This window comes from Colletotrichum navitas, assembly GCF_030913465.1.
Source record: "Colletotrichum navitas strain CBS 125086 chromosome Unknown LY79scaffold_61, whole genome shotgun sequence".
Taxonomy (NCBI): domain Eukaryota; kingdom Fungi; phylum Ascomycota; class Sordariomycetes; order Glomerellales; family Glomerellaceae; genus Colletotrichum; species Colletotrichum navitas.
This window is the reverse complement of record NW_026850607.1, coordinates 93,070-117,279: the sequence shown is the minus strand read 5'-3', so window position 1 is coordinate 117,279 and position 24,210 is coordinate 93,070. Positions and strand designations below refer to the sequence as shown.

The window sequence follows — 24,210 nt, the reverse complement described above, 5'->3', positions numbered from 1 at the left end:
GGATCACCAAGATTTGATTGGCTGAAGAGTCCCACACCAGGGTGGAATAAGCTTAAATCGCGTCGTAGGGCTGAACGCTAGGCTCAAAGAAGCAAAATCGGATAATAACAGATCAGAGGGCTAGGCCGAATCAGGTCGAGGCGTGGGGGCGCGTTTTAGTATCGAAATAGAGTCAAAGGGACAATTACAAGTAGGCAAGTTGGGGAGGGATTGCGAAAAGCGTGTCTTTTGGTATCTAACGCAAAAATGAACCTGTACGAAAATCTTCTCGGTGAAAATTGCTTGTCGTGGCGAGTTGTCACGCGTTGTAGGTAAAAAACACCTCTTGGCACGTGGGAGATCGTGGGCGGTGCGAGCGAGCACCGTCGAGCAATGGTATCGGTCGTCGATGCGCGTTGATGAAGCGTCGCGCGGCCGAGATGCCATCGCAAAATGTGCACCACGAGGAAGCTGTTGTCCGGTACATCACTCTATATGAGTGACTTGGTTGCGCGACCTTGACACATTACGGGCAATGGTAAAGTCAGTCGAGAAAAGGCCGGATTTGGTCTGGAATAGCAGCGCACGTCGAGGATGGAAACCCACCCAGGCAACAGCACTATGTCTTGACTTGATATTGAAATATGCTTCTGAAAACCCCGAGACTTCCGGCTTCGTTCTGGTGTGATTTGTACCTCAGTTGGGTCAGTAACGACAGAGTTTTCACTCACCGAGAAGTGCTTGCCTCCGCAACCAAGTTGAGCCTGCCCCAGATCACCTCCTGGCACACGCAAAGGTCATCAAACAATTCTTTTGGAGAGGCATCACATAGTTCCATCCACGAACCGACAGGAATAAGCCATCGGGCGGGATGGCGACGACAAGAACATGCCCCTTCCAGCAACGATACGGTCATCGCGAGAGACAGACCCGTCACAGCAAGTCCAATAAGTCTTTTATTGATCCTAGTGGTTCTCGAAACCTACAGAAGCAGCCCCCTAAACCGAGTGCTAGACTACCGGTGGCGTCTTCCGTTTCATCGAAGCGGCGACCCCTTTCCGGGCGTCCAAGTCGAGCCTGCGCCGAACCCGCCACTCGACGATGGTCCAATACTAACAGCACCCGGTGTAGACGGAGTTACGGCTGTTCCGTCGGTAGGCAGGGGAGGCGGTGTGTCTGTCCTCTGCACGTCCGCAGCCTGTCCGCTTCTAGCAGGTGGTCGGAAGTTGACGTCTCGTCCAGCACGATAGATGTCTTGCAGCATTGGCTCCAATACACCCGCGTCTTCGAACTCCAAATACTTCCGGTACAACTTCAGCGCCGTTCTGGCATCTTCGATCGAGTCGTGAGTCTCCAGCTGAATGTCCTCTTTCAACAGATACCACGCCAGAAACGCCAGCGAGAGCTTCCGAAGACGAGACTTCAAGAAGAACAGGTCAATGGTGTCGATGACCTGAGACCGTGGGATATGTATATTGATCACTCGAAAGTCCTGTTTGAGGCCGTGGCCGAGGAATTTGCAGCCAAGGTTCAACAGGATCCAGAGTTTCTTGTACGCAACCTTCAGGGGTACAAGGTTGTGCTTCGATACGCGGGGATCGAGATCCTCGTGGGTAATACCAGAGTACGACGTCAGGTAATCGACAATGGGCTCCCTGATGGAGATGTAATCATCAATAAAGGGAAGACCTTCGTCCTCCCCTTGGCCACGGACGACGGAAGCTCTCGCAAGAGCGTACACTATCGGCCTGATCGTTTCTCTTTCGCCATCCGAGTTCATCTCGATTTCGGGCTGGCGAACAGCAACAAACTCAGTGTCCAGGGCCACAATGCTGTCAGGCCCGGGCTGTTCACTGGCCGAGTCGAGCGCGCGATAAGTTTTGCCATCAATATGGGGGCTAGTTGTGGTCAGCGAGCCATCCGTGACGGGGAAACTCTCAGGGGGGGCTCAAACTTTTTGTCCTCGTATAGCAGCGAGGTATCGATGTTCTTTTGCCAGTCCATGTCGATTTTGTTGTTCGCCTCCTTGACTTGGAATGCTATGACCGACGGCATTTTCCAACTGGGGTGAAACGAAAGCGCCTCTTCAGCACTCACAGACCGAACGAGAAAGTCGTTGAACAGATGCCACTGGCTTGCCTCCGGTGCTGTGGGCTGGGCATGGGCGACTACATCGCAGTCAGCTTGGATTTCACACATCCGAAGGAAAGATCTTACCATTGACCATGGCAACCAAATGGGGCTTCTGGCCCGGACCGGGGTCGATGTTCATGGCCATTCCGATGAGCGAATACACAGTAATGTTGTGGATTCCACGTTGGAGGTGGAGCTTCAGGTCTTCTCCCTCGTAACAAAAGAACTGGCCGTGGTCTACTATGACGCCAATCTCCTCGGGAAGGAAGCCCGGCGTGGACCAGTAACGCCTTTGCTCTGCGTTTCCGACGGCAGTATTCAGCATGAACACTGCGGGAATATTATGGATGGTCTTCCGAGTTGCAATGGTCTGATAACGCTGGCATCGACTGCACCAGCCTTTGGATGTTGTCTCCCTCTCGACACTTGATTTAAGGATCTGCGAAAACGTCACTTTTGGTGTTTTCTGGTTGCGGCCCGTATTCTTCTATGCGCGATTAGTGTTGTGAACTGAAAGCGGGCTGTTGGCAAACATTTCAGAGCTCAGCGCGCAAAGTACCCCCATCACCTGCTCCAGCCAAGAACGAAGACCCTTGGAAGTCCGACGACTTGCAAAAATTGGAACCTCAACTCACCCCTGTTGTTTGCGGGTACATCAAGTCGTTCACATAGGTGGACCCAGGCCGAGTATATTCGCTTCTGCAGTTCATGCATCGGATTGAACTTGTCGCTGACGTCGCAAGCATCTTCAACTGGTCAGTTACCCCGGCATTCAATGCAGCCGCTTGCCACATACCTGTTCCATAACATTCGAGCCGGGCGGGATGGATCGAAAGTCCTGGACTATCTTGTCCAAGAGGAACCGCGTCAGACCCTGTAACATCACCGTCAAAGTAGACCCATTGGGGTCTTCCTCAAGAAGACCAAGTGGGCCAGCTACCAGCGTGTTAGTGTCCTCTTCTGCTTCTCGAATTCAAAAAAGGAAAAAAAAAAAAAAGAAGAGCCGAGAAGAAGGGGGGAGAAAAAAGCAAGAAGAGAAAGAAAAAAAAGAAGGAAAGAAGCACTAACCTTGGGGATGGTGGCTAAGAGTCTTCAGCATGTTGGTCGCTTGGCAAATGGACCCGTCCGCTTTTTGGAGCATGTCAAACAAGAAACCCAACTCGCACAGCAAGCAGGTATCAGCGACGCATGCGGTGGCTGCGTGCTGGAGGGCCATGTTTCGAATTAGCGGCGTGAAGTGCATGACCTGGAGCAGGGAGTTTGCATAGGAGTTTGCAATATGGATCTCGAGTCCGGAGTAATGCGTTCTGTTGTAGAACCTAAGGGATGTCAGCAAGCAAGACGTTTGAGCTGGGAGACGGGTTATCATACCCAAAGTCGAAGTCATCAACGCCGAACTTGCTGTATTTGATCTCGACATTGCGGTACATTGGAGGGCATTCTGCTTTCGTGGGATCGATGTCCAGTTGCGCAAGAGAAGTGGCAACGTCATCAACCTTGTCATCGCCACTCGCATTGCCAACCGGGGTTTTGGCAAACTCTCTCGCCTTTTCGCTGAGAAACTTCGGCGCCAAAATCCCCGAGGCGTTCCCTTTGTCCAGATTCCGGGTGTCTTCGACCTGGTTTCTGCGAAGACCCCGGGTGTTGCGTCCATACAAGCCCAGCTCCGACTGCTTGAGACCCGCAACGAATTGGGGTTCCAACTTGGTAGGGGGAGCTCCAATGTCAGAGATGAGATCTGGCCAGGCGGATAGTAAGACCTCCCTGTAGTACGGCATGCCGACGGAGTTGAGAGGTCTGGCAGTAGGTCAGCACCAGAAATAATAGATGGACAACTTTGAGAACATGAGTTACTGACGTATCAGCAGTCCACTCTATGGAAGGCAGTGGTTCTTCGGGGGTTGCGAACTCTGTCTGTGACGCGAAGTCCACGAAGCGGAGTTTCGAAGGAGACCCCCAGATGTGGATGTTGTATTCTGCGTCCGCCAAAGCAACAGCCTCCCCGGAAGGCGCAATCTCGAACATAGTAAGGTATGTCATAGTGTTGGCTTGTCGTACATTGCTAGTGTTTGGATTCATCAGGTCAACAACATGCATTTGCCCACCCTGAGACATGACGATACTCGTTGTTGACATTCTCGGATGCATCCTGACAAAGGCGGCACCAGCGGGAAACGGAATCGGCGACATTGACGACATCTTTTTGATGTCGAAGACATTTAAGAAAGGATCCAACATGTAGTTCTGGCCCTGGCGCAGCGAATAACCGCAGGTGACGATGAAGTCATGCTGGGCGTCCATGTCGCTGATGAGGGCCGAGTGAGCGCTCCAGCTCTTGACAACCGAGAAGTTGACGGGGTCAATCAGGTCAACGGTGCCGTCTTTGGTGGCAGCGCAGATGTATCTGCTTCGTTTCATGAGTTTATATGAGCGCGCGGTCGGAACCTATATTCAGCAGCATCATCAGCAAGACGGGCCGTATTGTCTCATGTATGCCGAACAAACCTGTTTGACCACCTCGCCCTTGGCAAGGTCGACGACGAACATGGTGTCCTGGAATCCGGCCACTAGAATTTCGGAGGTCCCCTTGGACGTAAAGCTCATGCATCGTAAGTCTTTCATATCATCGTGTCTGTGTTGACGGTGTCAGGCAGTGATGCAGCGGTCGGAGCATAGGTCTCGCACCTAATATGCCATATTGGTGGGCCTTTTCGGGAGGCCATGTGTATATCCCTCGACCCCAGCACCACAACGCCTTTGTCGTTGACGAGGATCTGCCTCACAGGGCCGTCAGGTGTCGTATGTGCTTTGAAGGAGGTGTATCGCTGCAGCTCGCTGCCGTAGAAGGAGGTGACGCGACCCTAACAGCTCATCAGTATGCGTTCGCGACGAAGGCTGGCTCGAATGGCTCATACGTAGTCGTTCCCGGTCCATAGCAGGTCCTGAGCCGTGTCAAACGTCATGGTCGTCACGGGCGTCGCCATGGCGTGGACGCCCGGAGGCGGAAAGGGGATGCGAGCGACCTATTGACATTCCAGATGGTTAGTCAAGTGCGCGATACGGAAAACCAGTGCAGCGTGTGTGCAGGCGATCGCGCCGAGCGCAAGGGTGCACCTGGTGGGCAACTCCAGCTGAGGCACGTCTGCCGAGAGAAGGGAGCGTCGCGAGAGCGGACGATGGGTAATGCAAACGGGACCCGACTCACCTCGTCCCAGTCTCCGTCCATTTTGGTCTGCGTTTCCTTGCCCAAATGACCATAGTTTTGGGGGGGAGGAAAGACGAAGAACTGATGCCAGAAAACGGGTGACGGACAGGATCGCAGCCAAGCACGCAACCCGTCAAGAAAAACGAGCACAAAAGCGACTCTGAAGCCGGACCGCAACGAGGCCTGAAGCTTCGCGCAGCTTAAACAAGCAACTTAGCAAGCAAGCAAGCGGCAAAGCGACCAGAGTCAGAGACAAGGTGTCGCGCCCAAAGGCTAAGCCACTTGCATGAGCCTAGCCAGACAGGGCAGGGAACAACAGAATGTGGGGGAGGCTGGATCACAGTCAGTTGGGCTCTTGGACTGTACTTGTATTCGTACCGTCTTCACGCCCGTTCTGCGTTTTGCCCCTCTTTCTAGGTACGTGGAGGTATTCGAGGTGTGTCGGGATGTACGCCGGCGCGCTAGCCGATGTATTTCCGAAATCAGGTTCCCTTACCTACTGAGTACGGTGCCTGTTCTCAGTTCTCCACATCTTCACTCTCACTGAACGCACCGAGCCAAGGTCCTGGTTGTGACGCCTGTTGATTGACTCGCATACACCCCTGATTGACATTGGAGCCATGGAAATCCAACGTTGTCAAACATCATTTGCAGCGCTCGTTCTTAGCACGCATTCCATTAGCAATCAATTCATGGCCGGACACGTCAAATTGCATGCCCAAATTAAGTTACTTACGAGTGGGCGAACCCAAGGTTCTTGCTTTAGACCGGGGTCTTGACCGTCTTTTTATCTACCAAGCGAGCAAAGCACGTATCTACTAACACCCACTCAAACCTAAGCGAGCCATGTCGTGGGGAAGTTTCCAAGTCTACCGCCGTCAACCGTTATGATCGTGCCATTGCAGTAGGCCCCAGCTCGAGATGCGAGGTACAGCATTGCACCCGCCAGATCTTGAGTGTCGCCCATCCTCTGCAGAGGCACCATCTCTTTGGGAACGCTGCCGTCGTTGCTGTAGAGTTTCGCAATAGGCGCAGACATCTCACTCGGGAACACTAGTCGTATGTCAGTTCGGTTATTCTTACGAGGCCCAAGGGAAGACTCACAGCCAGGGGCGATGCAGTTGGCTCTGATGTCCCAGCGAGGTAGGTTGCTTGACAGCTGCTTGATAAGCAGAGTGGCGGCTGCCTTGGACTGACCGTACGCCCAACCGCCGGGAGCATTCTTGTTGAAGGCAGCGATGGAGCTGGTCGAGACAACCTGCGATGTCTGCGATAGATTGCCCTTCTTGTTGCCGAGGTCCAGCAGCTTGACAAATGCCATGGTTGTGTACCACACCGAGGTGGCATTTACATCAAAGGTTCGCGTGTAATCGGACATGTCGTGTTCAAGGTGTTGCTCTGCCCACTCGGAAGCCGTCATCTCTGCCGAAGGAGCCTTGACTTGGGGCCCACCGACACCGGCATTGCAGACCAAGAGGTTTATGAAGCCGACTTCCTTTTCGATCACAGCGGCCACCTCCTTGAGGCTGGATTTATCAGTTACATCGCAGACCAACGGCACGACATTGGGTCCGACAGAAGACGCAGCTTCCTGGAGGACCTCCTTACGCCGGCCCAGGATGTAGACCTTCTGGGCACCGTTGACGGCCAAGGCCTTGGCCATCATCAGACCGATGCCTGCCGTTTTGTCAGCTTCCGCTAAGGACACGGCAAATGAAGCACTTACCTGAACCGCCACCCGTTATGACAGCAATCATGCCGTTGACGCCAAACAGAGTGCCAGCTCCAAGAGCGGCCAATTCGGCCTTACTTTCCGCCATACTTTGTTCGTTACGTGCGAGGCGAATTTTTGCTTCCTCACGCCGCTGCTCCGGCTTACTCATGCGTTTGATAGCTATTGAAGGAATTACTAACAATACTAATCTCTCGAGCAAAAAAGCGCAATCAACGAGGCTCACTTGTAGGCATCTGCAACGGCGGGGTGTTTTGGATGCCCCTCCAAAGAAGGAACGTCATCCATGTCGCTACGTCGACCATAACGGCCAATCAGATAACAGACAAAGTTTATGTCTCCGTTTTTGACCATTCCAACAAGCACGAGCAGCGACCCATCAATTACGGGCACGGTCGTCGGAAGCGTTCCGCCTTATCGATTGTCTTCTAATACGGAGTACGGATACTCAACATCTGAACCGCATTTTTTTCTTGTTCTCCGCCGGCCAGCTTCGAAGCTTCCGACACCCACCTCCCCCTCAAACGACAACGAAAGAGGCCAAACACAATTAAACCGCCGGCCAAAATGGTCAAGAGAAAGAGATCACGCGAGGATGACATTGAGCAGAAGCTCGCCGACTACAGAAAAGAGATCTTCCGTGCCCTGAAGGGCGCGAAAGGACTAGAACGTCAACGGTACAGCAAACGCTTGCACGACGACAAGGCGACGCCCGACAAGGTCAAGAGGCTGGAGCGCGAGATTCTTGTGCTCAAGGTGCGTAAAACTCAAACCTAACGGCGCCCAAGGCCGGTCAGTGTCGCTAACATACCTTTCAGTCCCTTGATCTCCAACAGACCGCCGACGCCCACCTCCACTCCTCGCTCCTTAAAGTCAAGCAAATCGCTGAAAGTCCCGCCCTCCCCGAATCGATTAAACAAGGCATTCCAAAGCCAGACTTGTCCGAGGAAGAGAAGGACGCTCTGCACAATGTCACCAGCGGCCTATTCAAGCGTATTCATGTCCGGGAAGCCATCGAGAAGGCGGTCCGAGGCGTCTGTCTGGTCCTGAATGTCCCCATACCGGAAAAGAAGAAGAAGGGGAAAAAGGCCGCTGCTGAAGATAAGAATGAGATGGGGGAAGGCCAGCCCAGAGAAGCGAAGAAGACTAAGGTAGCTGACGCGAAGGACGTGTCTGCCAAGGCCGAGGCCGAGGTTAGCGAGGAAGAGAACCCATTTGACGAGATGGACGACGAGATCCCTCCCGAGGGCGGCGCCTCTGATGGAGAGAAGAACGAGAACATCGAAGAGGTCGAGCTTGACGAGGACGGCGAGGAAAAGGCCGTGGCCAAGTTTGAGGCCATGCTCAGCAGCTCGGATTCGGAAGACGGGAGCGGCGGCGAGGATTTGAAAGCCAAATACCAGGCCCTACTGGGCGAAGCCGCAGACGGAGACACCACAGATGACGAGAGCAACAGCGATGAAGAAGGAGAGGGAGAGGATGAGGACGCAGTCGGCCAAGATGATTCAGACAGCGGAATGGACTCGGAGAGGCAACGCCGCATCAATGCCGCCAATGTCTCCCTCTCCCCCTCCCCCGAACCGGCATCGCGCAAACAGAAGAAACAGGCTCGTGCCAAGAAACCCACCGGAAGGCCGGGGGAGACGACGTTCCTACCCTCGCTCATGGGCGGGTACATCTCCAACTCCGAGTCCGAGGCGTCGGACCTCGACCTCGCACCTCCCAAGAAGCGTCTGGGGCAGAAACAGCGGCAAGCCATCTGGGAGAAGAAGTACGGCGCTCAGGCGAACCACGTCAAAAAGCAGACTGCGGCGCAAAGAAGCGGCGCGCGGGATAGCGGGTGGGACATGAAGCGGGGTGCCGTCGGTGGGGAGGAGGACGGGCCGCGGAAGCCGTGGAAGAAGGGCGTGTCAAACCCGTTGGGCACCAAGCAGGGGAGTAGGAGAGGTGACGGCCGGAGGGCTGCCGCTCCCGAGGGGAAGCCGAGGCCGACCCCGAGAAGGGATGATGAGGGTGTCCTGCATCCCAGTTGGCAGGCGAGGAAGAAGGCCAAAGAGGAGCAGACTATGGCTGCCTTCCAGGGCACCAAGATCACTTTCTGATTTGTCTCTGCGGAGTTTGATATACCACCAAGTTCAAGAAAGTTCAATCGCTATTGGGTTTCTATCTGTCTGTGCAAGCCAAGCGGCGTGGTCCGATAGGATATCAGACCATGGCTCTGTCTAATACTATTGTGGACTGCCTGGCCAGTCCAAGACGGCTCTGTCAAGTCGCCGATAACCCGATTTTTGAGTTCGCAAACCGCCTTTCACACCTCATCTAGTATGCCTCTCGCTCCATGCTGCGAGTCGCCGCTGGAAATCATCAAACCCAAATGCAACGTGGGTACTTTCGCCGATATGTCGAAGATCGTGGAAGGAATAGTTGCCGCCATACATCGCAAAGCTCATTGATATATTAGAGCGAAACCCAACTGCCATGAAAGTCGGAATATCGCTGCCGAAACGCAAGGAAGGCAAATATTGCAGCTGCTCCTCATGGACCAGAGCTGGATAATTCTGTAAAGTGACAAGATGAAGAAAAGAAAATGATCATCTTTCCCCTTAAATATGGTCGAAGAGAAAGAAATGCCCGATCTGGAAATTAAAACCACCGAGGTCTCTTGTAAATCGGGGTGTCTTCATCCTCGCTATCGGGACGGCCACGAATCGGGTTGGTACTAAGTTGCGTCAAGGGATTAAATGCTGCTGGTGGATGAAGATGCGTCTGCTGAGTGGAACCGGTTTGAGACGAACTTGGGTATCCAGTACTCATGGACGAGGGCCCATCCTCGACTTCAGTCAAGTCAATGATCTTTCGTACTTCCGAATCCTCAAATCCCCTCTTCCGTAGCATCTCAGTCATCTCCGTGGACTCGCGTTGGGTGCGGGGGCGAGACATTGTTGGCGAGCGAAGGAAGAGGCCACTGCCGCTGTCGAAAGATCTCTCGCTCTCTCGGGACGAATATGGGCCTATAGACACCGCCAGAGACGGCTCACGTTTCACGTCCAATTCGTGCTGGATCTGGGTCGGTTGTGGTGTCTTTTCGGGCTCGAAAGAGTCCAGATCAATGGGTTTCTCTTTACTCGATCCCGCCACGGAAACCCCATCATCGTAGCTGCTCCCGATACCGTCTTCTCCAAAGGTAGAAGCGTTCGAGAAAGCCGATCCAGAACGGGCGTTGAACACATGCGCTCTTGGAGTGGTATCGTTATCCTCGGTGCCTGAGCCATCTTCAGCACTATCATATCCCACTTTAAAGGCGGTGGATAGTTTCTTCGTGGCAGTAGTCTTCCCACCGCCATTGGGGTGTTCCGCGCCAATCACCACCCGAGATGCTGTCGCGTTACGTCTTTCGGCAGGTATCGCTATGTCTAGCAGCTCAACATCATCGTCTTCGTCTTCATCTCGCTCCGCCATTTCAATATCGTCATCTTCGTCTTCATCTTTTTCCATGTCAGTTACCGCGCGAGATGCCATCGTGTTGCGTCTTTCCTTAGGCCCCAAAATGTCTGGAATCTCAGCATCGGCATGTTCGTCTTCAACTTTCTTACCATTAGCTGGCGAGATATGCTTCGCATCAAACGCCTCACTCTGACGGTAAAGGACCTTGATTGCTTCCAGATATTCGTCTGCGAGTACGAAATCGCGAAGGACTGGCGTTAGGTTTTCGAACTCTGCCTCATGAGCCCGATCACCTGTCTTCGGCATCGCCGTCACGTTTTCAATGTCCATATAGAAAGACCAGTCGCGGATTGGGTGACGGCCGCCATTCTTGCGACCCATCTCATAGTCGTAGAACTGAATGAACTCCATTCCCCGAAGCTGGTAAATGAAATCCAATCCCTGCAAAGTCCTGAGAGATCTTGTCAGACGAAAGTTAGGCTGACCAGCGGTCACTGATGCCATCCAGTCGACGTATTCAGCTGGCTCGTGTTTTCGTCTTCTATAACTACTGCCGCTCTCGTCTATATGGACGATAAGGCTCTTCAGCCGGCGCATCTGGCAGAGCCAAGAAACATCCCAAGTTCGTTTGGAAGCCCATCTGAGCTCTTTGCCTTCCTTGACTGGTCTTTGTGTGAGGTACTGGTTTCCCATCCATAGAAGCTCTACATGCTGGATTCGTTCTCGGCGCGCAGCTCCAATGCCAGTGCAGAAGCGACCAAACTCTCCCAGACTTGAGAAGGCGAACGTGTTGAGTCCATAGAAGGCGTGAACACCAAGGGAGTGCCATCGTTTGCAGACAGAAAGGAGAGCAAGATGCTTATTGGGCTTGATGGCATAAGTGATGTTGCACGATTTGCCAGAAAGGTGGAATCGATGGGGTAAACCGCTTCTGTTGACGTCAGTCCCAGTGGGCTCCTCGGGGGCATGTAAGGATCGAGACGGCTTATGCAGTGTATCAATTTGTCCTCCTGGATGTAGACCCATTTGAAGATATTGGCTTGAATTTTGGCCGGAAACTGCTCGAATGCGAGGTTTCTCAGTACCGATTCCTCCCGAGGTTGCTCGATCCCCGTTTGCTCGTCGTTCTGTACGAACAGCGCCTCGGGTCCGTCACGCCCCTCTACCGCCGGTCCTTGATTCTCTTCTTCTGGGTCAGATTCCGAGCCGTCCCTTGCGTTACCAGTTAACAAGCCGCCCAATGCATCAGCTTGAAGCTCGTTGGGCTTAGGCCGCCGAAGTTTCAAGTTCGGATGGACGTTCCCGGGTTTGGAGCTCATATTTTCTTCCTTGCAGCAAAGCTTGTATATTTTACTGTAAGGTAGGGCGTTTCTATGGCCGGGCTTGGTGATGGACAGATGAAGTTTCTTATGCCATGTTGTCCCGGTTCTCTTTTTGGCAGCTGGATTCTTCAAAACATCGATCTGACGGTTCGCCTCGTCCAGCTTGGTCTTCAGATCGGTATTCGTCATGGTTAGATTCCGAAGCCTATCCTGAAGGGCTTCGACTTGCTTTTCGTAGAAGTCAACACCCTGACGGAAATCTCTTCGGCACTCGCTTCTGCAACCAACACGGTCGAGGTCGATAGGCGGGGGCAGAGGTAGATTGAAGTCGTCATCATTTTCGCCTGCAGTTGACATGCTATCGTATTCTTCCTCTCCACCATCGGGCTCGTTTTCTTCATTCTCTTGTTCGTCCATTCTGTCTGCAACTTCGGCATCGTCTTCATCGCTATAAGAGAGTTCGGCAGAACTAACTCTGACACCGCCGTGGAGCTCCAACCCATCTTCCGAGACCGCTACGCCGTCATCAGAATCGACTTCGTCTTCGTCTGGATTGTAGTCTTGTCGTGTCCCCTCGCCCTCGTGGGAGTTTAAGACGATTAGTCCATTGGTGTGTAACTCGACCCCAAAACCCGGCAGTCCACTAGAAAGGCTGGCCAGAGCAGCGTGCGACTCGCCTGTGACCTGAAGTTCTTCCACAGTGGACTCCAGAGTAGAGTCTTCCGCTGATGACGAACCAGCAGTTGGTGCCTGCTGGTCTGTAGTGATGACGTTTCCTTGGATCGGAAACGACTGCACGCTAGCCGATTGGTTGCCGTTGGAAGGAGAATTGTCGAACGGAGGTGTGTGTAAGCCTCCTGCGGCTAGGGTAAGTGACTGGGGGATCCCGTCTATTGTAGTCATCGTGAATGACCTGCCAAAGCCAGAACGATATATCTCGAGAGTTAGTTAGCTATGACCGAATTTGTATGCTGTATTTGAAGTAGAAAGCCAATTACGTGACGTGAGCTGAAGCGTGCGGTAGTGTGTGCGAGATAAGTGATGTGTTAAAATAAGGCAACAAAAGCGCGGGATAGATGAGCATGAAATTGTCGGTAACCAGGGAAGGAGCAACCCAGACACAGGTAAGGACCGTAATATGTCGAAAAAAAGAAAAGACTTTCCTTACCTGAGCACCAAATCTTCCTGCTTACAGGAAGCTTCGTCGGGCAAGCATGCGGAGACGGAATATGCTGTCTCGGTCGAGTATTGCTTGCGAGTCACCACTGAACGATGTGACTGCCAATGTGATGAACCGCAACTCAACCTCCACGCTATGCCCGTGAACGTGTCTGCATATGAAAATGAAGGTTGGCTTTGCAGTTAGAGAAAATAGAGTGTGAGACAGGCCTATACCAAGGTCCGCAATGGATGAGATTGGTATGCCTTGTTGAAGAGCCGAGTATGAAAGGCTGTGTGTGAGGTGCGAGATCTGGAATCTGCAAGTGGGTTTATTGCTGCCAGAAGCTGCTCAGTCGCAACGGCAGGAGTGAAGCAGTGCGGAAGAGGGCGCAGCTCCCAAAAGGTAAGGCATAAAGCTATAGATTTGTCAGTGACACGCATCCGTTTCTCGTTCTGTAATGAATACCTACCTACCTAGGTCAGACAGCGAAAGACCGAAGGCCGGCGTTGGAAAGAAGGCAGGGAGAGATGAGAGGCACTATCACTACGGAAGTAAGAACTACTGCCACTCAGCCTTGAAATTGCAATAACAAATTCTTGTCCCGATCCAACGCTATTCAACCGACTCTCAAGGTCACGGCAATAATCACACCCAAGAGACGGTAACCGAGCCACTTAAACATTTCCTGGCTCAAGATTCTTGGGATCAGAAACCTCCGCGGATAAGCTGCTCTTGCTAACTATTACGAAGTTTCCCAGACGCTCGAGGCAAGCAATGGCATGTTGGGTGAGGTGCAAAACCAGGCATCGAAAATATGATATTATTGCTAAGCGCCAGAATCCAAAACCCCGGTGTTGGTATCTACCTCTATAAGATGTAAAATCCAGTTCTGTCCCTTTCCATCCTTCCTTTGGGTCAATCTCTTTTTGTGAAGTTGAGTTTACGCATTGCTCTTGAGGGTACGGAAGAAGTCCATGACGCCGGTGAAGACGACGAGCAGGATACCGCCTCCAGGACCCAGACGCAGAACCTTGGGCAGGAAACCCTTGTACAGGGCGGCAAAACCCTCCTCCTTGGCAACGGTGGCAACGGCGGGCCAAGCCCAGTTGTACTTGGGTGTCGAGCCGGGAAGCTTGGGACTGTTCTGGATGCGGGACTTGACGACGTCCATGGGGGTGTTCAGGACGGTTCCGAAGGTGCCACCAACGGCTCCGGAAATCAGGTCGTTAGTGATCTGGGAGGTCTTGTTCTCGGCCTTGGGGAGCAGCTCGCGGACCTGGAAGATGCAGCCAAAGTAGCCGGCGTTCCACAGGACATGGCGCCACATGGTGCTCTCGAGGCCGTTATACATGGCCAGGATGCCCTCTGTCTGGATGGTCTTGCGGACGACGTCGAGCATGCCATTGTACTTGCTGGCGGAAGCCTTGTCCTGTAAACGGATCTTGACAAGCTCGAAGGGGACGACGACGAAGGTCTCGGTGGCACCAGCGCTAGCACCGGTCAAGATAGAAAGGGACTGGTTCATCTTGGCGACACCGAACATGTTGCGGTAGATCTTGCCCCACTCGTCATTGGCGGCGAACTTGGTCGCACGCTTGGGAGCCTCCATGAGGATAGGGGCTGTGATTCCGCGGTATAGGGTCGCGAAGCTGGGAGTTTTGTAAGCAGTTGAAGGCTCCGGGACGAGTCTAGGCGGGGTTGTATCGCGTACCCCTCGTTGCGGACGATCTTGCGGAAGCAGTCAACCATGCCATTGTAGTGGTCGGCACCAACACCCTTTCCGGTTTGAAGTTGCCTGAAGACGGCGTGTCAGTCGGTAAGCGCGGGCGGGCGGGCGGGCAGTAGGTAGGGAATCGAGGCGGAGCTCACACTCGCGTCTTGACGACGTCCAAAGGGTACCTGGCAACGGTTAGCTAGTTGGCCACGTGAGGTTGGGACGCGAGACTTGTGAACCCACATGACCAGGATCTAGAGTCGCGGAAGCGTGAGCACGTCTGTCAATGCATGTCGGAATGGTGTTGGTGTCCCTAAGTACTGACCTCCGAGACGCCGGCAATGGCGCCTGGATGCAGCGGTCAGTATTCCGGGTCCGATATCTCGGGATTATTTTGCGAGACAAACCTGCGGCGAACTGGTAGACGAAGGGGAGGGGCTTGTCGGTCGACATTTTGACGGAAGACCACTGTGAATTGGCGGGATTAGCTGGTCGGAAGGAGAATTGGATGCGCAGTTAGGAGCATGCCGAGACGCAAAGAAAATGAAAAAGAAAAAAAAAAACAGAGGGCGGATTCAGTGCGTAGGTAGGTAGGCGGGGGGATAGGAATGGAATACACCGGGTGATAGGTACTTACCTAGGTAAAGTGAAGAAGTTACTCGGTAAATCAAGCGAAAATCGGACGAGGAGGTTCTTATCGCAAGGATTAACCCCCGGATGGAAGTCCCTTAACGGCGGTTGCAAGTCAGACTCCACTGGTGACGTATGATGTCCGTGATTGGTGCTCTGTCTCTGTCCCTCCCCTCCACCCCCTCCCTCTCTCTCTGTGCGTGTGTGTATGTGTTGTGTGTGAAGCGGCGTGGTTTCGAAGTGAAGGTAGGTTTAGGCTCTGGTCGGCAACGGCGGCGAAGTTGGATAACAGCTCGTACCTCAAATAAGGGTTACTTACTGCTTATATAAGCGCATTAAGTTAAACCTTAGCTAGGCAAGATGTACCATACTATCCCTGTAACCCTAACCCTAATTTTAAAAAGTTAATAACACGCATTTTATTACACTTTAATGATATATAACCTTAACTCTTGCTTAGTCATTATTGTATCTAAGTGTTGGATAGCTTATGGGCACCTCTGAAGGACCTTATAACGGTTTGTATAGGAAAAGGGCAGATATCTAGTATTTCCCCCTCAAATAAGGGGCCCAGAAGTCATTCTTATCCAGGTACGTGGTAAAATGCGAAGGTTTTGCACGGGCAAAGTCTGCTGATGAAAAAAGGGCCCTTTTTAGCCTAGCGCTGCATTTATTCAGTTTCTGACTAATATTTCCCCTCACGTTATCCAAGTTGTTGCGTTATCCAACCTTCCCGCCGTCTTCGATCAGACCAAATATTAACAACACAGGTACTGATAAAATGCGTTGCCAATAGTTAGTCAGTCAGTCAGTACAACAACGAGGCGGCAGCCAATAGGCAGTAGATAGATGTATAGATTCTGCTGACAAAGTATTTTGCGCTTCAAGTAGACTGCTAAGTCATAAACGGTGTTTTCATGTATGTACGAGGCGTTCCCTCGAAGTTCTCACGATGGAGAAGGGACCGGATATTACTCATGGACACACACAATGTAACCAAGCTCCCCGGGTACCTACCGAGGTAGTGTAGTAGATACACGATAGTAAGCGACCAAAACTGAGTGGCGCGCATCTGGCAGCCCAAAATGGCGGTTCCAGGTACAGCACTCAGGCGGGGTACAGGAGGCCGGGGTAGCTCTCCACAATGCCAAGTCGACAACTACTTGGTAATGCAACAACTCGACTACTTACCTAGGTAGGTAGTCTGCACTGACTGATGACATATGTAGTATTTTACGCTTAACTCACTCTGGTTTGATGCACACCACCAACGACAAGGAAAGTGAAACAACAACATCAACAACAAGTAATTTTAACCCATCTTGAACGCCATGGTATGCGTGATGTTGCAGAGGAATGGGCGGCACGTCAACTCAAACTACCTACCTACCTACCTACCTATGTAGAAAGACCACAACATCTCAGCCATCAGATGAAAGGCCAACGTTTCTTGGCTTTGCTGTCTCGAAGACGCAACGTCACGAATAGATACCTAGTCACATACGGACGAACCGATCAAGACGATTACTATCCTACCTACTCTAGGTATCTATTCCAAGTATCCTATCTCACCCATCCGCACCATCCGCGAGAGCACTATGTAGAGCCTGCCTCCTTTCGCTTCACATACCTAAGGTATGGTACTGTGTGTGCACCTATCTCCCTGTCAGCACTGCAGCTGGACAGCAGCACGCTAGCGCCCCCCTGAAGCGAAGCTTGTCTGGCCTGCAACAAGAGCACAGGCTCCGGAACGGGCGTCCCATTGGATGGCTGCGCAGCAACGAACGAGTCTCCAGTGGGCCCCCGGTACAGCCCGGGCCCTGGCGCTCACAACTGCTCCTGTCAGTGGCCTGCGGTTTGAATGAACGAATGCCTTCGATTTCCCATCGCCAAAACCCCACCTCCCTCACCATTCGAATCCCTCTCTAGACCCGCGCCCTCGTCCTCGCCCTCATCCTCCATTCGAACCGACTCGTCCAGCCATCCAAACTCAAGCGCCTCAATCCGCGACACTGATAATTTCATCAGCAACCCGCTACCTGCAATTAATTTCCCTCTACGCCCTTCTAAAGCCCCGGCCTCAACGACTAGGTGGCAACATCGACAAACCCCTCTCCCGCCCTCCTTTTTGGCCTTCCTGACCTCGCAACCGACCTGACGCGTCCCTTGGCTCAACTCTTCCAGCCTCGTTCATCAAAATCAAAAAGAAAACACTCTTCTCGCGCTCGGAACCGCACCTTTAAACAAGCCGTGATCCAAGAGACTCACAGCGAGGTGCTATCCAGGTGCTGGAAGGGTCCCTCGCCCACCCCTGCCCATGAGTCACTTACTCTGGAAATATTACTGGGAAAACGATGTCGAAAGGTTTCGGCGTCTACTGGCCCCGGCCGCCCACGCGTCACAAACCTCCACGAGGAGTCCGGGGATAGGCGCTGCATCTCTGGGCGGAAGTCCCGGTCCTTATGGGACCTCTCCCCGGAATCTCAAGACACGCAAGGCCTCGACCGGTGGCATCGGCGCCGCCACCTGCAAGAATATCAACTCAAATCTCGGCAAGGCCGAAATTAACAGTCGCGACCACGCCGGCCTCACTGTGCTCCTCCGAGCCGCTTCCTCGCCCGATTCCGCCGCCATCCTTTTTGTTCAGGCACTGCTTGACCACCCCGCCATCGACCTATACGTCCAAGACCCCGAGAGTGGCTGGAATGCTCTCCACAGGGCACTATACAACGGAAATGTTGCTGTCGCCCGCCTGCTGCTCGAGCGAGAGCGTCGCATATTGACCGAACAGACGCTGGGAAGCTCCGTGGCCAAGGCTGGCCAGCTGATCAAGACCAAGGACCGTGAAGGCAATAGCCCTTTCGACCTGTACAACTCGACTATTGCTGTACGAAACCTATATGACTCGGCTGGGTCCGATCATTCCGACCTCGAATCTGACATGGACGACGCCTCCGACGGAGGCCAGGCGTTGATGGGCTCCGTCGCCGCACTAGGTGGTGCATCTGAAGGCGAGGAGATCTTTGTCTTCGGAAGCAACCGAAACATCTCACTTGGAGTAGGCGACGAAGATGATCGACAGTTCCCCGAGAGGGTTACTCTGAAACGGCCCGATCAGCTCGTGCGGCGATTCTACGAGGAACACCTTACAAGGACGAAGCCAACCTCACACGGGACGACGAATCTTACGGCTGAGGACATGGACATGGAGGAAATACCCGCCTTGATTAGGAACCGGCCTCTACGGATTCATGACGCCGTTCTGTCCAAGTTGCATACGGCCATATTGACAACCGACCCTGTATCGAACCTTTACATTTGTGGCGTCGGCCGCGGTGGACGACTTGGTCTGGGTGATGAAAATACTCAGTTCCGCTTTGTGCCCGTCCAGGGGGCTCTCGCCGAGAAGAAGGTGGTGCAAGTTGCACTAGGCCAAAACCACACCATGGCAGTCACGGATGCCGGCGAACTATGGACCTGGGGATCCAATAGCAGCTCTCAGCTAGGATACAGCTTGCCGTCGCCCGCTAGGCAGGACGAGGAACCTATGAGCACTACTCCACGACAAGTGTTTGGGACCCTCAAGAAGGAGGTCGTCGTGGGCGTTGCAGCATCCACCGTACATTCTGTAGCCCACACGTCGACGTCTCTGTTTTGCTGGGGCAAGAACCTTGGCCAGCTGGCCCTTATGGATGCGGATTCGAGGTCCTTGGAGGTCCAGCCAAACCCTCGAAAAGTTGCTGCCTCGCTCTTCTCCTCACCTATCGCTGCAGTCTCGGCCATCGACAAGGCGACCACAGTCTTGCTGGCCGATAGTACAGTCTGCGTCTTTACTAGTTACGGCTACAACTTTGTTAAGTTCCCCTCCCCCGACGTTTTTGTCAACCACCAGTTCGCCACGTCCACGTCGACAAGGTATGGTTCAGCAAAGAACCAAGTTAGCCGCATTACTTCCGGCGGTGAGACAATTGCCGCAGTCACCACAAGAGGCGACCTGTTCACCATGACATTGAATCACAAGTCCGACGCTGCCCCTGTGGCCACTTCCACGACGAACCCCTCCAAGATTAAGGGCGCTGTCACGACACCGCAGTGTGTCTGGAACGCTCGGAAGGATGGCGTCAAGTCGGTAAGCGTTGGCGAGCATGGCGCTGTCATTATATGTACAGAGTCTGGGGCAGTCTGGCGACGCATCAAGCGTGCCAAGGCCAAAGATGCCGCCATTCCAGGGTCATCGGACATCAAACGAAAGGACTTTAAGTTCCAGCGTGTTCCAAGCGTGACAAACGCTGTGGCTGTCAGAAGTTCCACTTTTGGCGCGTTCGCAGCAATCCGCAAGGATTGCGACGTCATGAAGCAACAAATCAATATCGATGAGCAGTCTCTCTGGGAGGATGTGGCATCGTTGCTTCCGTTGAGAGGCTTCCAGGCCTCGACGCCAAGCGGCGGTGACAAGGATACACTCGGGTTCTGGAAGGCCGAGGACTTAAAGTACAGGATTGGAGAGTTGGCATATGAGCTTCTTAAGAGTGCGGATTTGGAGCGCGATCTGCGCTCATTCCTCCTCCACCTGAGTCCGCAGGACGATCTCAACATGGAGGTCTGTACATCGACTTCACCGGATATCAAGATCCCGATTCATTCCTGGCTTCTGACGGCCCGAAGCTATGTTTTGCGAGGCCTGCTTAGCCAGTATCGCAATGCGGGGGAGTGCGAGATGACCCAAGTATTGAAAATTGGAGAGGAAGATGGCAAAACGGTCATCATTTTCGACTCGATTGATCTGCTTTCTTTGGTCAACCTAGTGGTCTACTGCTACGACGACGCGGTCATACCGGCTTGGAACCACACCCGTCAAGCGCCTTCTCTCGCGCACAGGTATCGTCATGTTCGAAATGAGCTGATGAAGTTGGCCACCAAGCTCGACATGATGAAGCTTGAAGCAGCGGTGCGTCTGCAAACAACCGTCGAGAAGTCGCTCGACAGGGACTTTCTGAAGGCAACGCAAGACACCAAGTACTTTGAAGACGCCGATGCCTTGGTTGAACTTGATGGCGAAGAGGTGCCAGTTCACAGTCAGCTCATGCGCCAAAGATGCGAGTTTTTCGAAGGCCTATTCCATGGACGCGCTGGCGGAATGTGGCTCGCAGGCCGCCGTGACGAGTTAGACGAGGAGGAACTTGTTCATGTTGATCTGAGTCATTGCGACCCCAAGGCCTTCCAGTACGTTTTGCGATACCTTTACGCAGACGTCGGCCCTGATATCTTCAACGAGGCTACTGCAGCGAACATTGATGACTTCTCAGATCTCGTCATGTCTGTGATGAGCATCGCAAACGAGCTGATGCTCGATCGGCTGTCACAGATCTGCCAGTTCATCATTGCGCGCTTTGCCAACACGAGGAACATTGCCCTGTTGCTGAACGAAATCAGTGCCTGTTCGGTTACAGAGTTCAAAGACGCCGGCCTGGAGTACATTTGTTTGCAGATGGAGGCTCTGCTTGAGAATCACTTTTTGGATGACTTGGACGAAGACCTATTAGAGGAATTGGACAACGTTGTACGAGAGAACCAACTGGCTTGCTATCCCTTTGCGAGGAGCGGCCGAGCTGAGCTGCTCTTGTTGGAGAAGGACCCCGACCTTGCACTGGACATTGACGAAGAGCGGCGAAGAAGGGTGCGGGAGATGGCTTTCCGGTTTAGTCAGCGAGAGGACGACAAGAAGATGTCGTCGTCCTTCAAGACCACCAAGTTCGGCAGCCTTGACGACATGGCCGCCTCCATGTCTTCCAGTTTGGATAAAAGTCGACGCAAGTCCAAGGCTAGCCGGAACGAGTCGTTCAGTCCCAGCTTGAGACCCAAGGACTCCCAGGGGGACCTGATGTTCAACATGGACGACGAAGGGCCCTCTCCTCCCATCTCGCCGTCGCAAAGGGTTGCCGAGGCCAAGGGTCGATCCGGCATGGAACGGCTGCCATCGCTGCCAGGCCCCTGGAAAGACGGCAGAGGCCAAGACGGGTCGCCGCAGTTCCCGGGGCAAAGTCCACCATCGAGCAGACAGCTTGGCGCGAGCCCGTCGCCGACAAACTCTCGCGGGTTCGGCGCCCAGAGGTCCGGCAGCCCATGGGCAGCAGCGACTTTCCCAACTGAAAAGATGGACTTGCGCCAGGTCTTGACGAACACCCCTGCCAAGTCGGCCCTGTCGGCCGGCATTGCAGCCCAAAAGAGCAAAGAGGCTTCGCCCAAGCCGGCTCAGCCCAAGGTATCGCAGAAGGAGCGCAAGAAGCAGCAGCTGGCACAGGCAGCAGCACAAGCGGCCCTCGAGGCTGAAGCTCAGCAACCCAGGGCGGCCTGGGACAAGGAAGCGGCTCGAAGCAAACCCGCGCCTTGGAAGGCGGTTCAAAGCGGACCAAAGACATTGCTGAGGGACACCTTGGTCAAGGGCTCGGCCAAGGCTGTGCCACCGCTGGCGACCAACACCAGGCAGCTGCTCTCGGTCCAAAGTTCGGCGAATTCGTCACCCCGAAGAGCCGCATCGCCCGATACGCGCTTCCCAGGGCAGTCCCGCGTGAGCACCTCTCCTGCAGTGCCTAGTGCATCGTCGAGCCAGCCGACGGCAAAGCACCTGGTGCCGCACTCCAAGTCGTACATGACGCCAGCGAGCAAGAGCGAGCCAATCTTGGGGTTGAGTTTGCAGGACATCATCGGGCAGCAGAAGCGAGAACAAGAGATTGTCAAGGAAGCGGTGGCAAAGAGGTCGATGCAAGAGATCCAGCAGGAACAGGAGTTTCAAGAATGGTGGGACCAGGAGACACGGCGTGTACAGGAGGAAGAGGCTCGTAGGGAAGCCAAGGACAAGATGAAGGAGGGGAGGAGTCAAAAGGACAGCAAACGAGGGAGACGCGGCCGCGGTGGTCCCAAGAGCAAGAGCGCCGGGCCCTTGGGGCAGGAGCAAGGCGTCAGTAGCGGTGTTGAGGCCGGTGGATGCGCGGCCAAGGCGCCGAGCGGGCCGGCGAGTAACTCGCGAGGACGGAGCAGTCGGGGGCGGGGAAGGGGCGGCAAAGCATCGACAGCTGCAGCGGCAGCGGCACCCACCCAGTGATAACTAATTGCGTAGTGTTTACAGGCGCTTCTGGGGTGTGGAAGGTGGGTGGTTGTCACGGAAGTCAGAGCCCCGGAAGAAATTTAGACACGGGTCGGTCAGACATGGTTAGGTTGGCAACTAGGTTTTACTTATGGGGCGGACACTGTGGGCCGAGACTGATGGCAACCAGTGTAATAGACAATATGGCGGGATGCTTGAAGAAACATAGAGAGAGAAGGAGAGGGAGAGAGAGAGAGTGTGTGTGTGTGTGTTTCAGAGAGTCAGAGAGAAGAAAAACAAGACTCGTTGGGTCCAATTCGTCTGCCGTTGTGTCCTGCCCAGGTACGGTTGCATGTCACAGAGACTCGATTAGGGAGGTAGAGGAGAGCAATTGTGGTTGGGTGGGTTGTCCCCGAGGGTAAGCTAGACTACCTAGCCCACACTAGGCCAGCTGGTGGCAGCATGTGACGGGAGAAAGGTTGGCAAGGCATACATGGTTACTCAGGAGGTTCAGGGCTCTCCCATCGGCGATTTTATCTTCATGCCGTGACTGTGGATCGGAGTTTGGTTGTCTGAGAAAGGAAGCGTGTGAGTGGTACCATCGGATGCTGGGTCCGATCTGCGGAGGTGCTCTAGGCGCATGCGGGGGCCCACGATACGGCCTTGTACTTATCAGTGGTCGGCGGACGGGGGCCATGGTGTGGTGTCGTGTGGTGTGGTAGTGATGGTGGTGGTGGTATCGGTACTGATAAGAGATGATGTGCTGGTGTCAGTTTATTGGCGATCCGACGAGATGTAACGGGGTAGCCCGTGCGTGGACGGAGGAGAGGGAAACAGATGCTATTTGGACCGTGTCTGCCTACCTAGGTACCTGGTAGTACATAGTAGATGGATACAACAAGAAAGGGAAGAAGAGGGCAGCAGTAGAAAGGTAAGTTGCTTGCACCTACGCAGTACCTAGTGTAAGTGTAGACGCCTGCGAGGTGAGGCGGCAACCATGGGGCATCCCATCCTGTGACGAACGGTCTGGAATACGATACTTGTTGGATACTTTGATGGTGGCTGTTTACAGGCTATCTGACAAGGTACTCGCCAGTAACCCCTTGCTCTCTCTTCCCCGTCTCGTCTCGTCCCATCCTATCCCATCCCATCTTATCCCATCCAACAGCATGGCATGGCCATCTGGGCAGATGGGGCTGCACTGGTAGCAAGGGAGATGCTCCAGGCCAGCCTACAGCAGCCGCCCCAGCTCACGGATGCTTGTTAAGGGTGCCGGTGTACGCGCTTGCGGAGCGGATAGTGCTGCCGCTGCAGGACCCAGACCCATTGTCCACTGACTGGCCTTGTCTACCTGACTCTGCTCTCATGCTACGGATACAATACACACCATACACACACACACACACACGCACGCACGCATGCACGCATGCACGCATGCACGCACGCACGCACGCACGCACGCACATCACTGGCGAGAGTCGACGCTGGACCTGGGGAGCAGCTCAAGAGATCCATGTCACCCGCAGTCTTGATTGTTGTCTTGTCCCTGTCTTCCCTTCTTCTCTGACGTCTGTATGTCTGTCTGTCTATGCTCCCTCCCCGTCTCTCTCTCTCTCTCTCTCTCTCTCTTTCTTTCCTCGATTGCCCTACCTACCTAGGTATCAAATTCTCAGGATACCCAGGCATTGTTAACAATAACAATCCCTTTGTTGCGCCCATTTCTTGCCCTCTTTGCATCATCAATACTGGGTCATTGCATTGAATTGCGTCTTATCGCCATAGCCACCCACTCTCTCACTCTCCAC

At 53.7% G+C, this 24,210-nt stretch overlaps 6 protein-coding genes across 6 annotated transcripts; 2 read left to right on the top strand and 4 right to left on the bottom strand.

Moving 5' to 3' along the window:
- Nucleotides 1–585: 585 nt before the first annotated feature.
- Nucleotides 586–5,626, bottom strand: LY79DRAFT_331718 (exonuclease). Its single transcript, XM_060552498.1, has 12 exons — nt 5,318–5,626; nt 5,028–5,135; nt 4,798–4,973; nt 4,618–4,744; nt 3,971–4,557; nt 3,484–3,909; nt 3,181–3,431; nt 2,909–3,048; nt 2,748–2,858; nt 2,197–2,599; nt 1,934–2,147; nt 586–1,877 (listed from the first exon to the last, which is right to left on the bottom strand). Exons 1-12 carry the CDS (start codon nt 5,336–5,338, stop codon nt 1,016–1,018), a joined length of 3,426 nt encoding a protein of 1,141 aa, XP_060410945.1. The 5' UTR covers nt 5,339–5,626; the 3' UTR covers nt 586–1,015.
- Nucleotides 5,627–6,152: 526 nt separating this feature from the next.
- Nucleotides 6,153–7,137, bottom strand: LY79DRAFT_672216 (short chain dehydrogenase; the record flags this gene model as incomplete). Its single annotated transcript, XM_060564026.1, has 3 exons — nt 6,153–6,370; nt 6,422–6,994; nt 7,044–7,137. 3 exons carry the CDS (start codon nt 7,135–7,137, stop codon nt 6,153–6,155), a joined length of 885 nt encoding a protein of 294 aa, XP_060410944.1.
- A 479-nt stretch (nt 7,138–7,616) lies between these two features.
- LY79DRAFT_592600 (NADH-ubiquinone oxidoreductase 30.4 kDa subunit) lies at nt 7,617–9,151 on the top strand (the record flags this gene model as incomplete). Its single annotated transcript, XM_060561444.1, has 2 exons — nt 7,617–7,805; nt 7,868–9,151. 2 exons carry the CDS (start codon nt 7,617–7,619, stop codon nt 9,149–9,151), a joined length of 1,473 nt encoding a protein of 490 aa, XP_060410943.1.
- Nucleotides 9,152–9,692: 541 nt separating this feature from the next.
- LY79DRAFT_592599 (uncharacterized protein) lies at nt 9,693–12,718 on the bottom strand (the record flags this gene model as incomplete). The annotated part of the gene is given in 3 exon segments (XM_060561443.1): nt 9,693–11,421; nt 11,433–12,540; nt 12,553–12,718. The coding sequence occupies 3 exon segments, from the start codon at nt 12,716–12,718 to the stop codon at nt 9,693–9,695; spliced, it is 3,003 nt and encodes a 1,000-aa protein (XP_060410942.1).
- Nucleotides 12,719–13,776: 1,058 nt separating this feature from the next.
- On the bottom strand, nt 13,777–15,351 carry LY79DRAFT_563116 (mitochondrial carrier domain-containing protein). Its single transcript, XM_060558527.1, has 6 exons — nt 15,099–15,351; nt 15,017–15,039; nt 14,935–14,945; nt 14,847–14,876; nt 14,689–14,772; nt 13,777–14,626 (listed from the first exon to the last, which is right to left on the bottom strand). The coding sequence occupies exons 1-6, from the start codon at nt 15,142–15,144 to the stop codon at nt 13,918–13,920; spliced, it is 903 nt and encodes a 300-aa protein (XP_060410941.1). The 5' UTR covers nt 15,145–15,351; the 3' UTR covers nt 13,777–13,917.
- A 1,843-nt stretch (nt 15,352–17,194) lies between these two features.
- LY79DRAFT_563111 (BTB/POZ domain-containing protein) lies at nt 17,195–22,716 on the top strand. Its single transcript, XM_060558526.1, has one exon. The coding sequence runs from the start codon at nt 17,639–17,641 to the stop codon at nt 22,421–22,423; it is 4,785 nt and encodes a 1,594-aa protein (XP_060410940.1). The 5' UTR covers nt 17,195–17,638; the 3' UTR covers nt 22,424–22,716.
- Nucleotides 22,717–24,210: the final 1,494 nt, after the last annotated feature.